This window comes from Carcharhinus amblyrhynchos, chromosome 2 (genome assembly GCF_965287045.1).
Source record: "Carcharhinus amblyrhynchos chromosome 2, sCarAmb.v2.hapA, whole genome shotgun sequence".
NCBI lineage: Eukaryota > Metazoa > Chordata > Chondrichthyes > Carcharhiniformes > Carcharhinidae > Carcharhinus > Carcharhinus amblyrhynchos.
This window is the reverse complement of record NC_137325.1, coordinates 89328812-89345606: the sequence shown is the minus strand read 5'-3', so window position 1 is coordinate 89345606 and position 16795 is coordinate 89328812. Positions and strand designations below refer to the sequence as shown.

The window sequence follows — 16795 nt, the reverse complement described above, 5'->3', positions numbered from 1 at the left end:
TGTACTCCCCAAATTCTGGCCTTGTAAGCATCCTTTATTTAACGGCTCCACCATTATTGGCCATGCGTTCAGCTGCCTGGTCTTTCTGCAATCTCTTCTGCAGACCTCTCTACCTTTCAACTGTCTTTTAACATGCTCCTTAAAACCCATTGTTTTCACTAAGCTTTTAATCAACTGCCCTTATACCTCACATGGCTCAGTGTCATTTCTTTATCATGTTCCTGTGAAGCATTTCAAGATATATTGTGTCAAGTTATAAATACAAACTGCATATATTATGAGCAGAAGTCCTCCTGGATGCTCCTTACAAACTCTACCCGATCCATGTCCGTAGCACTAACTGAATCCCAGTCAAATTAGGGCAAGTTAAAATCTCCCACTACAACAATGCTGTTACTTGATGAGTGCTTTTCATCAGTACTCACCAAAGAGAAGGACTTGGCGGATGTTGAATCTTGGAAAGGGTGTGTAAATAGTTTGAGTCATGTTGAGATCAAAACGGAGGTGGTATTGGGATTCTTGAGAAACATTAAGGTAGACAAGTCCGCAGAACCTGATAGGATACACCCCAGAATTCTGAGAGGGGCGAGGGATGAAATTGCTGGGGCTTTGAGAGAAATCTCTGTATCCTCACTGGCCTCAGAAGAGGTCATGATATGGATATGCCAGCGTTGGACTGGGGTAAACACAGTAAAAAGTCTGACAACACCAGGTTTTAGTCCAACTGATTTATTTGATAGTAAACTCACAAGCTTTCGAGGGGACTCCCTCTTCGTCAGGTGAATGGAGAGTTCTGGCCTCGGACAGAGCATATAAAGCACAGACAGTTTAGAGATTACTGATTAGAATGCAAATCTTTACACCTAACCTGCTGTTCAAGCCCTAAAGTGGCTGACAATGTGTGTGGAAGGAGCACTGATCACAGGTTAAAGAGATGTGTATTGTCTCCAGACAGTACATTAAGTGAGGTTTTGCAAACCCAGGCAAGTCATGGGGGTTACAGATAGTGCGACATGAACCCAAGATCCCTGTTGAGACCGTCCTCATGTGTGTGGAACTTGGCTATCAGTCTCTGCTCAGCGACTCTGCGCTGTCGTGTGTCGTGAAGGCCCCCTTGGAGAACACTTACCCGAAGGTCAGAGGCTGAATGCCCGTGACCACTGAAGTGTTCGCCAACAGGAAGGGAACAGTCTTGCCTGGTGATTGTCGAGCCATGTTCATTCATCCGTTGTCGTAGCGTCTGCATGGTCTCCCCAATGTACCATGCTTCGGGACATCCTTTCTTGCAACGTATCAGGTAGACAATGTTGGCCGAGTTGCAAGAGTATCTACCACGTACCTGGTGGATGGTATTCTCACGTGTGATGATGGTATCCGTGTCGATGATCCGGCATGTTTTGCAGAGGTTGCTGTGGCAAAGTTGTGTGGTGTTGTGGTCACTGTTCTCCTGAAGACTGGGTAGTTTGCTGCGAACAATGGTCTGTTTGAGGTTGTGTGGTTGTCTGAAGGCAACAAGTGGGGGTGTGGGGTTGGCCCTCGTGAGATGTTTGTCTTCATCAATGATATGTTGAAGACTCCGGAGAAGACGTCGTAGCTTCTGTGCTCCGGGGAAGTACTGGACGACGAAGGGTGCTCTGTCCTCTGTGTCCCATGTTGGTCTTCTGAGGAGATTGGTGCGGTTTTTCGCTGTGGCGCATCGGAACAGTCGATCTATGAGTTGAGCGTCATATCCCGTTCTTATGAGGGCATCTTTCAGCGTCTGGAGGTGTCTGTCACGATCCTCCTCATCTGAGCAAATCCTGTGTATACGGAGGGCTTGTCCATAGGGAACGGCGCTCGACTCATAGATCGACAGTTCCGATGCGCCACAGCGAAAAACCGCACCAATCTCCTCAGAAGACAAACACGGGACACAGTGGACAGAGTACCCTTCGTCGTCCAGTACTTCCCCGGAGCGGAGAAGCTACGACATCTTCTCTGGAGTCTTCAACATATCATTGATGAAGATGAACATCTCGCCAGGGCCATCCCCACACCCCCACTTCTTGCCTTCAGACAACCACACAACCTCAAACAGGCCATTGTTCGCAGCAAACTATCCAGTCTTCAGGAGAACAGTGACCACAACACCACACAACCTTGCCACAGCAACCTCTGCAAAACATGCCGGATCATCGACACGGATACCATCATCACACGTGAGAATACCATCCACCAGGTACACGGTAAATATTCTTGCAACTCGGCCAACATTGTCTACCTGATACGTTGCAAGAAAGGATGTCCCGAAGCATGGTACATTGGGGAGACCATGCAGACGCTACGACAATGGATGAACGAACATCGCTTGACAATCACCAGGTAAGACTGTTCCCTTCCTGTTGGCGAACACTTCAGTGGTCACGGGCATTCAGCCTCTGACCTTCGGGTAAGTGTTCTTCAAGGGGGCCTTCACGACACACGACAGCACAGAGTCACTGAGCAGAGACTGATAGCCAAGTTCCACACACGAGGACGGTCTCAACAGGGATCTTGGGTTCACGTCGCACTATCTGTAACCCCCGTGACTTGCCTGGATTTGCAAAACCTCACTTAATGTACTGTCTGGAGACAATACACATCTCTTTAACCTGTGATCAGTGCTCCTTCCACACACATTGTCAGCCACTTTAGGACTTGAACAGCAGGCTAGGTGTAAAGATTTGCATTCTAATCAGTAATCTCTAAACTGTCTGTGCTTTATATGCTCTGTCCAAGGCCAGAACTCTCCATTCACCTGACGAAGAGGGAGTCCCCTCGAAAGCTTGTGAGTTTACTATCAAATAAATCGGTTGGACTAAAACCTGGTGTTGTCAGACTTTTTACTCAGAAGAGGTCCCAGAGGATTGGAGAATAGCCAATATTGTTCCTTTGTTTAAGGAGGGTAGCAAGAATAATCCAGGTAATTACAGGCCGGTGAGATGTCAGTGGTAGGGAAATTATTGCAGAGGATTCTTCGAGACACAATTTACTCCCACTTGGAAATAACCGTTAGCTAGAGGCAACATGGTTTTGTGAAGGGGAGGTCGTGTCTCACTACCTTGATCGAGTTTTTTGAGGAAGTGAAGATGATGATTGATGAGGGTAGAGCAGTGGATGTTGTCTACATGGATTTCAATAAGGCCTTTGACAAGGTCCTCATGGCAGACTGGTGCAGAAGATGAAGTTGCATGGGATCAGAAATGAGCTAGTAAGGAGGAAACAGAACTGGCTCGGTCATAGAAGACAAAAGGTAGCAGTGGAAGGATGTTTTTCTGAATGGAGGGCTATGACAAGTGGCGTTCCTCAGGGATCAGTGCTGGGACCTTTGCTATATATATACTTTATATATATAGTATACACACACACGCACACATATATATATATATATCAATAGATGATTTGGAGGAAAGTGTAACTAGTTTGATTGTAAATTTGCAGATGACACAAAGGATTTACAGATAGTGATGAGGACCATCAGAGGATACAGCATAATACAGATCAGTTGGAGACTTGTGCGGAGAAATGGCAGACAGACTTTAATCCAGACAAATGTGAGGTAATACATTTTAGGTCTAATACAGATAGGAAATATACAGTAAATGGCAGAACCCTTAAGAGTATTGATAGACAGAAGGGTTTGGGTGTACAGGTCAACGCAGGTGGGGAAGGTAATCAAGAAGTCATATGGTATGCTTGCCTTCATCAGCCGGAGCATTGGCAAGTCATGTTGCAGCTTTATAGAACCTTAGTTAGGCCGCACTTGGCATATGGTGTTCAATTCTGGTCACCACACTACCAGAAGGATACGCAGGCTTTGGAGAGGATACAGAAAAGATTTACCAGGATGTTGTTTGGCATGGAGGGCATTAGCTACGAGGAGAGGCTGGAGAACTTGGTTTGTTCTCACTGGCATGATGGAGGTTGAGTGGTGACTCTGATAGAAGCCTACAAGATTAGTAGGGGCATAGACAGAGTGGATAGTCAGGTTGGAAGAGTCAATTACTCAGGGGCACAAGTTTAAGGTGAGAGGGGCAAGGTTGAGAGGAAATGTACAAGGCATTTGTTTTACACGGAGGATGGTGGGTGCCTGGAATCCACTGGTGGTGGCGGTGGCGGTGGTGGTGGTGGTGGGGGGGGGGGGGGGGGGGGGGTGTAGCGGAAGCAGATACAATATTGACTTTTAAAGGCCGTCTTGACAAATACATGAATAGGATGGGAATAGAGGGATATGGTCTCCGGAAGGGTAGGGGACTTTAGTTTGGTTGGGCAGCATGGTCAGTGCAGGCTTGGAGGGCCAAAGAACCTATTCCTGTGCTGTAATTTTCTTTGTACTTTGTTCAAAATAATTTCTGGGGTCAGTGCAATTTTATCCCTTTGGATCTGAAGATGTATCCCAATGATCTCTGATAACTCATCTTCCTTTAGCTGAATTATCTTACCTCAAATTCAGCAAAATGTGACTGACCTCACCTTCAATCTTTACAAACATTGATATCCACTGTGATATCCTTCTTGTTTGTGTAGTGAAGTAATTATTCAATGCATCTGCCAGTTTTTGACCATCATTGATAAGTTAAAAAATCTCTTCTTTCAAAGGTTCCACTTTGCTTTTAATTGTAAAATGCTTCAGGAATCCTTTTGATGCCTTTTAATTATTTTCCTCATCCTACACTTAACCTCTATGTTCTCCTTTAGTCAGACAATGGTGAATAGCTAATGTGGAGGCTGTAACTTTTATCGTCCAACCTTGTCATAATGCAGCTTCTTAAAGTTACATATCATTGTCTGCACTGCAATGCACACAAGACCAAAGCACAATCATTCCACTCCTGTGCCCTTGTACTGAGGAACTTGTATGTAAACTAAAACTCTAGCAGCTGTACGAAAGGCCATTATAACACTAGGTAAAGTATCATTTGTTATGTAAGTGAAATAAATTAAGTTCATTTCCATGTGACCAAAACAATACAAAAATAAAAGTTTTAAAAATTCATTCATAGGATGTGGTGTCTCTAGCTGGACCAGCATTTATTGGCCATCCCTAATTGCTCTTTCAGAAGGCATAAAGAGGCAACCAGATTGTTGTGGGTCTGGAGTCATATGTAGGTTAAATCTGGTAAGGACAGTAGATTTCCTTCCCTAAAAATCATGAGTGAACCAGATGGGTTTTACAACAATTGACAACGGTTTCACGGTCATCATCAGACTTTTAATTTGAGATTTTATTGGACTTATATTTCACCGTTTGCCGTGGTGTGATTTGAACTCAGACCATTACCCTGGGTCTCTAGATTGAGCCCAGTGATAATAACACTACGTTCCATCACTTACATCAAAATCTGGAACACTGGGTTCTTCAAAGTCATTCCAAAGCTTTCTGGGGATGATGCTGACAGGAATGTCATGTGTAACAATGCGACTGTGGCTGGAGAGGGACGGCTGTAAGAGCAAGAAGTAAAGTTATATCTAACATTTAAACACATTGTAGGACATAAACTTCACAGTTTGCACATGCAATTCTACAATTTAAATTTTAAAGTTAAAGCTGAAATATTAGTCACAAGTTGGCTTACATTAATACTGAAATGAAGTTACTCTGAAATTCCCCTAGTCGTCACCTTCCAGTGCCTGTTCAGGTCAATGCACCTAACCAGGACATCATTCAGACTCTGGAAGCAAACTGGAACACCTGAAGGAAATCCACGCAGATACGGGGAGAATGTGCAAACTCCACACAGACGGTGACCCAAGCTCGGAATTGAACCTGGGTCCCTGGTGCTGTGAAGCAGCGGTACTAGCCACTGTGCTACCATGCTGCCTGGTTTTATTTCTATTTGCAGATTTAATGGAACAATGCACACTTCGTTTGTCGTACTTAAAGTATATTGATAAATCGAATTTCCTTTATTCCTAGATTATAACGCTGAATCCCACTGTGCCTCTTCCTCCTTGTGGCTATTACTTAGCTTGGATTTCATTCTGCAATCCCAGATTTTACCTTCCAGTTTCATGTGTCTTCCACTGTGACTTCCTTGCAAATAAACCTGGTGGGTTTTAACCTGGTGTTGTGAAACTTCTCACTGCACCCGCCCTAGAACAACGCCAGCATCTCCACATCATTTCTTTCTCTTAATATCCAACATACCATTTTTGTTGTTTCTACATCTCTAGTCTTCCGTACTTATGTTCTCATTCTTCCTACAACCTCTTGCTTTTCTCTTCTAATAGTCATAATGTAATTGTATGAAGATTTTTTCTCTTTGATTATTATCTCATATTTTCATTATGTTCCTATCTCTTCAGTTGGTCTGCTTTTTCTCTCTCGCCTCCAGCAGAAATATTACATTACATAACCCACTGGATCATCCAGCTGTCTTTCTGCTAAAGTCTGACAGAAACCACATGCTAAGATTTTACTCTAATAAACTACAAGCACCTTAAATAACAAACACTAAGCTCCTTAATAAGGAAATAAAGTTAAATTATGTTTCACAAAGTGATTAAACCTTCAGCGCATTTGTTTTCACTTCATTCACTTGTTTTAGATAGGAGTGTTGTAGCCAAGACCTGATGAGCTTGGATGATCAGATATTCGTGATTCCACAACTCTCAGCTGTGGAAGTGATGAATCCAGGAATTCACTGCTGTCCCAATCCATCAACACCAGCATTAAGCCATTCACACACAAGTATCACAAAGAGGAAATTTGCTTAAAATGATGTACAAGGCTGAAATAATCCTCAAATAACTTGAAAAGTACGGGTGATTCATTTTGTTTAACTCTCAGGAATGCAAAATAGCATAATGGGCGGGATTCTCTGGCTTTCCTGTGGCGTGCTTTGAATGGTGGGAGGCGGTGTGCTGTTGACCAGTGGCAGGGTGTTTTGGTCCTGCCGCTATCAATTTCATTTCCTACTGACTCCAAACCAGTAGATCCCACTGCATGAACAGCCATGAAGTTGGAGTTAATGTTAACAGTATTTAATGAAAAATGACAAAACTGTCACATGATAAGAACTGCACGCACAAATAAAAGTTTGATGCTCTCACCAGTTCTACAGCAATGGTGATACACGGACAATGTTTCATTGTCAGCTTAATTTTCACAGTTTTGGCATTTTGAGCTGTTTTTAAAGACCTTGAGAGGTTTTCAGGCATTAATTCGAGGTAAATTTCATTATGCTCTGCTGATACTCCTTCAATCTGGAACTCATCAAAAAAATTACCCTGTGGGATTCAACACATCACATATTAAATCACTTTACATATACACATAACTAATTACAACAAATATTAGACAATTGTGTTTTTCAGGATGAATTTTAACAAGTTCACTTCTAGTGTGCAAAAACACTCCAGCTATAGTTCTCCAAAGTTCTCTGACCAAATGACAGGCTTCCTAAAGTTGTGACCCAGATGAATTTAGGCATTGCAGGATGGGCATCTGCAATACACTAAATCTACCCATTTGCACCATCACTGAAATGTGATGAGGGAAAGGAAAAGACTTGGTGGTGTTTATATACAAATCTTTGAAGGTGGCAGGACAGGTTAACAAAACAGTGAGTAAAGCATATGCAATCCTATGCTTTATAAATACAGACGCAGATGTGTAGGTTGGGCCTTGCCTATAACACTCCTATCTAAAACAAGTGAATGGACAGAAAACAAATGCGCTAAAGGTTTAATCACTTTGTGCAACATAATTTAACTTTATTTCCTTATTAAGGAGCTTAGTGTTTGTTATTTAAAGTGCTTGTAGTTTATTGGACAGAGTAAAACCTTAGTTTCCCAAGATGAGGAGTGGATTCAGGACTAAATGTGCGGGATTACGGGTGAGACTGAGAGAGAGACACCTGGGGGGAAAAAAGACCAAAAACAAATTCTGCTGTGTCAAGGAGTGGGAATAACTGTTTTGGTGTTAGCCACCAAGTGGAATTTTGAAGTGATGTTTGAAGTGATGGGACCTGTAGAGATTTAAAGACCAAGGAATCACCAGAAGGTGTACTGTTGCTAGAAGTCAGTGCAATAGTACTCTGGAGATTGAATGACGGGATATTCAAAGGGATACTGAAGATTCATCTTGGTGCGGCAGGGAGTAGGGATCCTGTTGAAAAACCAGGAGTAGTTTAGGACTTAATCTACATGTGTCATAATGTATAAGCATGTTGTAAAGCATTTTCAGTTGTGTAAATTCATTAACAGGAAGTGCCTTTTTTGTAGTTGGATATATAAGTTGTTTATCCAGTAATGTTTAGTCCATATTGATTTTAGTTCATGTTACAGTAAAACTTCTACAATGTGAATTCTTGTTGTACGATTCTTTTCAAGGGTCACTGGGAAATCCATACCTCTTTTTTTAAACGTAATTGGTCTCTATGGGATTCATAAATTGCCAGATATGAATCCAGAGGCTGTTAAACAGCTACATTGGAATTTGCCAGAGTTTAAACAAACAAGATTTCACACTTACTTTTGCTGCACTCAAGATGTGTAGGTTAGGGGGATTAGCAGGATGAATATGGGGTCACGGGGTAAGGGCGAGGGCTCGAGGTAAAATGTCCTGTTGGAGAGTCAGTGCAGACTCGATAGGCCGAATCGCCGCCTTCTGCACTGTAGGGATTCTATGATTCAGTAGTAGGATCATCAAGCAAGTGTTAATGTTCTTCCTGAAATCAGTTCCATAAGCATGAGGCAAAACTTCTGTAAAATCAATTCCAATGTACTGGACATAAGTGTCCAAATGACAGGAAGCATCTCGCCCTCCAGATTCTGATTTTTCAAATCTCAAAAGGCCAACGAACTAGGGAAGGACAAGTTCAACGCTATATACTCCAAAACTCTTCTTAATGACTAAAAGGGGCTTGCTATCAACTGCTCAAAATGGTGACCACTTGAGTTTGAGGCGTGGCAGAGAAGGAAAGAAAAGGAAGCAAATATGGCATTCTAGATGGCACTATAAGACCATAAGGCATAGGAACAGAAGTAGGCTACTCTGCCCATCAAGTCTTCTATGGCAATCAATGAGAACATGACCGATCTGATATGACAATCCTCAACTCCACTTTCCCAAAGTATCCCCATAATTCTCGATTCCTTACTGATTAAAAATCATTCTCAGCCTTGAACATACTTAACAATCCAGCCTCTACAGTAAATAGTTCCACAGATTCACTGCCCTCAGAAATTCCTCCTGCTGTCTGTCTAAAATGGCGATCCATTACTCTGAAATTATGCCCTCTATAGACTCTCCCATAAGAGGAAACAAACTGAGCATTTACCCTGTCAAGCCCCCTGAGAATCCTATATTGCCAATAAGGTTGCCTCTCGTTCTTCTACACTTCAATGAGTACAGGCCCAACCTACTCAATCTGTTCTTGTAGAAAATGTTTCCATACCCAGCATCAAGCTAGTGATCTAGGCTGCCTCCAATTTCCTGGGATAAGGGGATCAAAATTGTTGACAGCATTCCAGCTGTGGTCTAACTATGCCTTGTGTAGTTTTAACAAGGTTTCCCTTTTTTGAACGCCATTTCCTTTGAAATAAAAACCAACAGTCCATTTGCCTTCCCCACTTAATTGCTGAACATGCAAACAAGCTTTTTGTCCTACCTCATGGGACATTGTGCCCATGTGCCCAAAGATTTGCAAGTCAAGAATTGGCCTCTTCAGATACGTAAAGACTCACTGAGAAATTTATGACCCTATATAGGCATTATCCACAGATTGAGGGCAGATGACAACAATAGCTCTTGAATCTCCCACCCAAGATTAATCTAAATTAATAAAACAATACCCCATGGGACTCAAAAATAGGGACCATACATTTAACTCATAAGGCAAAATTGTGTTTGTTAATTGGTAGGTTACCTGAAATAATTGACACCACATTGCAACACCGCCACTGGCCATTTTGTCAGAAAGGATAAAGTATAGTTTGTCGCTGGTAAGCCTTAGAATACATGACTTTGAGAGTTTGGAAATAGTGTTCACTACACCTGAAAATACAGAACAATCCAATGAATTAAAATGTATGTACTTCAGTCTATTCATAATAAGTCAAACTAATTTTCAACTTGAAGCATGTGAATTTTCCCAAGAAAATAGTAATTTGTTGCTCCAAATTTGTTGGTCGATGTTTCAGTGGGGGAACAGTGACCACAACTCTGTCTACTTTAGGATATTAATGGAAAAAGATGAGTTCTGTCCTATGGGGAGGGTGCTAAATGGGGGAAAGGCTAGCTACAGCTGGATTAGGCAGGAACTTAGGGATACAGGCTGAGATAGGCTGTTTGAGGGCAAGTCCACGTTCGGCATGTGGGAGTCTTTCAAGGGAAAACTGAAATGGTTGCAGGAAAGACATGTGCCAGTTAAGAGGAAGGATGGGAAAGATAGGATCAGAAAGCCGTGGATTACTAGGGGTATTGAGGCCTTGGTCAGGAAGAAACGAGAGGCGTATGTTAGGTCTAAGCAACTGGGAATGGAGAGAGCATTGGAGGAATATAGAGAGAGTAGGAGGGAGCTCAAACGGGGAGTTAGAAGGGCAAAAAGGGGGCATGAAATGGCTTTGGCAGACAGGATTAAGGAAAATCCAAAGGCATTTTACTCCTATGTCAGGAACAAAAGGGTGGTTAGAGGAAAAATCGGTCCTCTCAGGGACAGAGGAGGGGAACAGTGCTTAGAGTCCGAGGGAATGGCGGGAGATCCTGAATGAATACTGTGCGTCGGTATTCACAAAGGAGAGGAACTTCATGTCTGGTACTGTCTTGGAGGGAGCTGTGGACCAGTTGAAGGAACTATCCATTATGAGGGAGGAAGTGTTAGGGCTTTTAGGTAGCATGAAAACTGATAAATCTCTGGGGCCTGATGGCATTTATCCTAGGCTACTTAGAGAGGCGAGAGATGAAATTGCTGGGCCTCTGACGCAAGTCTTTGTCTCTTCTTTGGACACAGTTGAGGTCCCAGAGGAATGGAGGATAGCAAACGTAGTACCGTTGTTTAAAAAGGGTAGGAGAGATAACCCTGGTAACTATAGGCTGGTGAGTTTGACGTCAGTGGTAGGCAAGTTGATGGAAAGGATTCTTAGGGATAGGATGTATGAGCATTTGGAGCGTTGCGATCTGATTAAGGATACGCAGCATGGCTTTGTTAGGGGGAAGTCTTGCCTTACGAATCTGGTAGAATTTTTGTGAAGGTGACAAAAATGGCCGACGAAGGTTGAGCGTTGATGTCGTCTATATGGATTTCAGTAAGGCGTTTGACAAAGTCCCTCATGGTAGGTTGGTTGAAAAAGTTAAGGCTCATGGGATACAAGGCCAGGTATCTAGATGGATTGATAACTGGCTTGGTAAGAGGAGACAGAGAGTAGTAGTGGAAGGGTCTTTTTCTAGCTAGAAGTCTGTCACTAGTGGTGTGCCTCAGGGCTCAGTACTAGGACCTCTTCTATTTGAAATATACATAAATGACTTGGAAGAGGGAGTAAGTGGTGTGATCAGCAAGTTTGCAGATGACACTAAGATGGCTGGATTGGCAGACAGTGAGGAGCAGTGTCAGGCAATACAACGGGATATAGATAGGCTGGTATATTGGGCAGATGGAATTTAATCCTGATGAATGTGAGGTGATGCATTTTGGCAAAAATAACGTAGGGGGTAGTTATATGACAAAGGGTAGACCTAATAAAGAGTATAGAAACGCAGAGCGACCTGGGAGTGCAAGTGCACAAGTCTTTGAAGGTGGCAGTACAGATGGAGAAGGTTGTGAAGAAAGCTTATGGTATGTTCGCCTTTATAGGAAGGGGTATAGACTATAAGAGCTGGAGTCTAATGTCGCTGTTGTATAGAACGTTGGTTAGGCCGCATTTGGATTACTGCGTCCAGTTCTGGTCGCCTTACTACCGGAAAGACGTGGAGACCCTGGAGAGAGTGCAGAGGAAGTTTACCAGGATGTTGCCTGATATGGAAGGCCTGGGTTATGAGGAAAGATTGAGCAAATTGGGGCTGTTTTTCCTTGAAAGACAGCAACTGAGAGGAGACCTAATAGAGGTATATAAGATTATGAAGGGTATACATAGACTAAGCAGTGGTAAGCTTTTTCCTAGTTGGAAACGCGCATTACGAGGGGCCACAGGCTTAGGGTGAGGGGGGCGAGGTATAATTCGGATGTTAGAGGGAGGTTTTTCACACAGAGGGTAGTGGGGGTATGGAATGCTCTGCCAAGCAAGGTGGTGGAGGCAGGCACGCTGGAGTTGTTTAAGAGTTACTTAGATAGGCACATGAGCAGGATGGAGATGGAGGGATATAGGAGACTATTTTAAAGAAGGTTCAGGAGCCTTGGGACGTCCCTGGGAATCAATTGATTCCTATGGACCTTCCAACATATTTTCTGGCTCACTTGTTTCACTTGGGGATTCCCTTGAATGTGTGTATAAGGATATGGACGATACTGATGTTTTTCTCTTTTAATCCACAGGTGCTTCGGTCCGCCTTGTTGTCCAACAAGGGGCATACACGCAATGGGTCGTACGAGGCTGCTCTTGATTGTTTTGAGAATAGCCTGGTACTTCACGTCGTTAGTGTATGCTTAAATTGGGCCAGATGCTGGGCAACACGACAGCTCAGTGACTATCACTGTTTGCTGTGCAGATACATGGATTTGGGCCAGTGTCTGTGGGAGTTTGCACATTCTCCCCGTGCTTGTGTGGGTTTTCTCTGGGTGCTCCGGTTTCCTCCCACACCCCAAAGATGTGCTATTAGGCTGATTGGTGTAACAAATTGTCCCTAAATTAGTCTTCCCTCAATGTGGAATGCCATAAGTATAGACAAGGGTCATGGGTGGAGAGGGGACTCATAATGTTAAAATGGCGGCGTGGGCTTGTTGGGCCAAAGGGCCTGTTTTGTTCTTTGTTCACAGTTCAGTAAGCTTTGAGGTACTGATGGATAAAGATGAGTGTAGTCCTCAAGTTAAGGTGCTAAACTGGGGGCAGGCTAATTACAACAATATTAGGCAGGAACCAAAGAATGTAAATTGGGGCAGATGTTTGAAGGCAAATCAAAATCTGGCATGCGGGAGACTTCCAAGCGTAAGTTGATAGGGATTCAGGGCCAGCACATTCCTGTAAGGATGAAGGATAAGTATGGCAAGTTTTGGGAACCTTGGATAATGAGAGATACTGTGAGCCTCGTCAAACAGATAAGGAAGCATTTGTCAAAGCTTGGAGGCTGGGAACACACAAAACAAGTGTGGAATACAAGTAGAAAGAAACTTAAGCAAGGAGTAAAAAGAGCTAAAAGGGTAATGAATAAGCATTGGCCAGCAGGATAAAGGAAAATCCCAAGGTTTAAGAGGGTTGGCTCACTCAAGGACAAGGGAGGGAATCTTTGCATGGAGCCTGAGGAGATGGGCAAGGTATTAAATGAGTACTTTGCGTCAGTATTGACCAAAGAGAAGGACTTGGTGGATGATGAGTCTGGGGAAAAGATGTGTAGATAGTTTGAGTCATGTTGAGATCAAAAAGGAGGTGGTATTGGGATTCTTGAGAAACATTAAGGTAGACAAGTCCCCAGGGCCTAATGGAATATATCCCAGAATACTGAGAGGCAAGGGAGAAAATTGCTGAGGCCTTAAGAGAAATTTTTATATCCTCACTGGCTACAGGGGAGGTCTCAGAGGATTGAAGAATAGCCAATGTTGTTCCTTTGTTTAAGAAGGGTAGCAAGAATAATCCAGGTAATTAAAAGCCAGTAGGCCTTACATTAGTGGTAGGGAAATTATTGGAGAGGATTCTTCGAGACAGGGTTTACTCCCATTTGGAAATAAGTGGACATATTAGTGAGAGGCAACATGGTTTTGTAAAGGAGAGGTCATGACTCACAAGCATGATCAAGTTTTTCGAGGAAGTGATGAAGGTGATTAATGAGGGTAGGGTGGTAGATGTTGTCTACGTGGACTTCACTAAGGCCTTTAACAAGGTCCCTCATGGCAGACTGGTGCAGAAGGTGAAGTCGGATGGGATCAGAGGTGAGCTGGCAAGGTGGATACAAAACTGGCTTGGTCAAAGAATTATGTGGGTAGGGCGGCGTTGGACTGGCGTAAACACAGTAAAAAGTCTGACAACACCAGGTTTTAGTCCAACCGATTTATTTGATAATAGACTCACAAGCTTTCGGGGATAGCCCCTTCGTCAGGTGATTCACCTGACGAAGGGGCTAACCTGAAAGCTTGAGAGTCTATTATCAAATAAATCGGTTGGACTAAAACCTGGTGTTGTCAGACTTTTTACTTGGTCAAAGAAGACAGAGGATAGCAGTGGAAGGTTGTGTTTCTGAATGGAGGCTGTGGCAAGTGGTGTTCCTCAGAGATCAGTGCTGGGACCTTTGCTGTTTGTAATATATAAATGCTTTGGAGGAAGATGCAACTGGATTGATTAGTAAGTTTGTGGACAATACAAAGGTTGTGGATTTGCGGATAGTGATGAGGACCATCAGGGGATACAGCAGGATATAGATCAGTTATAGATAGATAGATAGGCAGGCAGCACGGTAGCACAGTAGTTAGCGCTGCTGCTTCACAGATCCAAGGACCTAGGTTCGATTCCCGGCTCGGGTCACTGTTTGTGTGGAGTTTGCACATTCTCCTCGTGTCAGGTGGGTTTTCTACGGGTGCTCCGGTTTCCTCCCACAGTCCAAAGATGTGCAGGTTAGGTTGATAGGTCATGCTAAAATTGCCCGAGTGTCCTAGGTTAGAGGGATTAGACAGTAAATGTGTGGGGATAGGGCCTGGGTGGCACTGTGGTCGGTGCAGACTCAATGGGCCGAAGGGCCTGTTTCTACACTGTAGGGATCTATGTTCTAGTTGGAGACTTGGGCGGAGAGATAGCAGATGCAGTTTAATCCGGATAAACGTGAGGTAATGCATTTTGGAAGATCTAATATAGATAGGAAATATACAGTAAATGGCAGAACCCTTAGACTACTGATAGGCAAAGGGATCTGGGTGTACAGGTACATAGGTCAGTGCAACACAGGTGGAAAAGGTAGTCAAAAAGGCATACGACATGTTTGCCTTCATCAGTTGGGGTACTGAGTTTAAAAACTGGCAAGTCATGTTGCAGCTTTATAGAACCTTAGTTAGGCTGCACTTAGAATATAGCGTTCAATTCTGGTTCCCACACTACCAGGAAGATGTGGAGGTTTTGGAGAGGGTATAGAAAAGATTTACCAGGATGTTGCCTGGTATGGAGGGCATTAGCTATGAGGAGAAGTTGGAGAAACTTGATTTGTTCTCACTGGAGCAAAGGAGGTTGTGGGGAGACCTGTTAGAAGTCTACAAGATTATGAGAGGCATGGACAGAGTGGATAGTCAGAAGCTTTTTCCCAGGGTGGAAGAGTCAATTATTAGGGGGCATAGGTTTAAGGTGCGAGGGGCAAGATTTAAAGGAGATGTATGAGGCAGATTTTATACACATAGTGGGTGCCTGGAACTCATTGCTGGGGGACGTAATGGAAGCGGATATGGTAGTGACTTTTAAGGGGCATCTTGACAAGTCCATGAATAAGACAGGAATACAGAGGTATGGTCCCTGGAAGGATAGGGGGTTTTAGTTAATTCGGGCAGCATGTTTGGTGCAGACATGGAGGGCCCAAGGGCCCGTCGCTGTGCTGTAATTTTCTTTGTTCAAAAATCTGAATTAGATAATTTCAATTATTCAGTTTTAACATAAGTAGATTACATAGTGCAACTTGGTTCTGTCCTCATCTGATATCAATATATACACACTTTTTATGACAGGTCACTCGATAATGATCAGGTTTGGTCAAGCAGACTGATTGCCTCTCTTTTTAGCAGGGATGTCAGTTGGGGTTCCCTAATTGCTGAACCATTTCAGAGCAGCCAAGTCAAAAATACTGAGGACAAATTCTGATCAAAACCTCTTTTTAAGATCCACAGCTCGCCCAGCAACAAGTTTACTCACCAAATTGACAGTGTTCCTCACATTATGGTTTATTGACGTAATTGTGAATCACGTCTGCTAAATAAATTGTGCTACCAAATAAACCTGTTGAGACTTCTTACTGTGCTAAGTAGGGAAACAATGTTTTAAATTTATAGGAAGATGGTGAAACTTAATTGAGCAGAAAGTTGCAAATTCAAAAATAAAGTTTCAGCAATACTGAGTCACAGAATCATGAGTTTTACAGCAATGCAAGAGGCTCTGCACTTGCCAGTAAGCACCTATCTGTTCTAATCCCATTTTCCAGCACTTGGTCTGATGCCTTGTATGCTGTGGTGTTTCAAGTGCTCATCCAAATGCTTGCTGAAAGTTGAAGGTTCTCACCTCTATCAGCCATTCAGGCAGTTAGATCCAAATTCCCACCACCCTCTGTGTGAAAAGTATGTTCCTCAAATCCCCTCTAAATCTCCTCACCTTTATCTTAAACATGCCCCTGGTTATTGGCCCCTCTACTAAGGCAAAGTGTTTCTTCCTATCTATCGTATCTGTCCCCCTCAATTTTGTACACCTCTGCCTTCTCTGCTCTAAGAAAAACAATTCCAGCCTAACTACCCTCTCGTCATAGCTGAAGAGCTCTAGCCCAGGCAACATCTTGGCGAATACCCTCTGCATCCTCTCCAGTTCAATCACGTTTTCTTGATTCCACATCTTTGGGAAATTTGCTATATAAAAGACAGACAAGCATTTAAAAAGCACCTTTACTGTCCTCAACATTTGAAAGCTAGCGAGCACTTAGTCACTGTTCTAACACAGAAAATGTGAC

The 16795-nt window shown here is 43.2% G+C and overlaps 1 protein-coding gene across 1 annotated transcript in view; it reads right to left on the bottom strand.

Moving 5' to 3' along the window:
• Positions 1–16795, bottom strand: part of hus1 (HUS1 checkpoint clamp component) — a 37481-nt gene that overhangs the window by 18191 nt on the left and 2495 nt on the right. Inside the window, exons 2-4 of the mRNA XM_080216869.1 lie at positions 9891–10018; positions 7072–7248; positions 5353–5460 (exon numbers count right to left, since the gene is read on the bottom strand). Coding sequence (XP_080072995.1) covers positions 5353–5460; positions 7072–7248; positions 9891–10018 — 413 coding nt within the window. The remainder of the gene's footprint in view (positions 1–5352; positions 5461–7071; positions 7249–9890; positions 10019–16795) is intronic.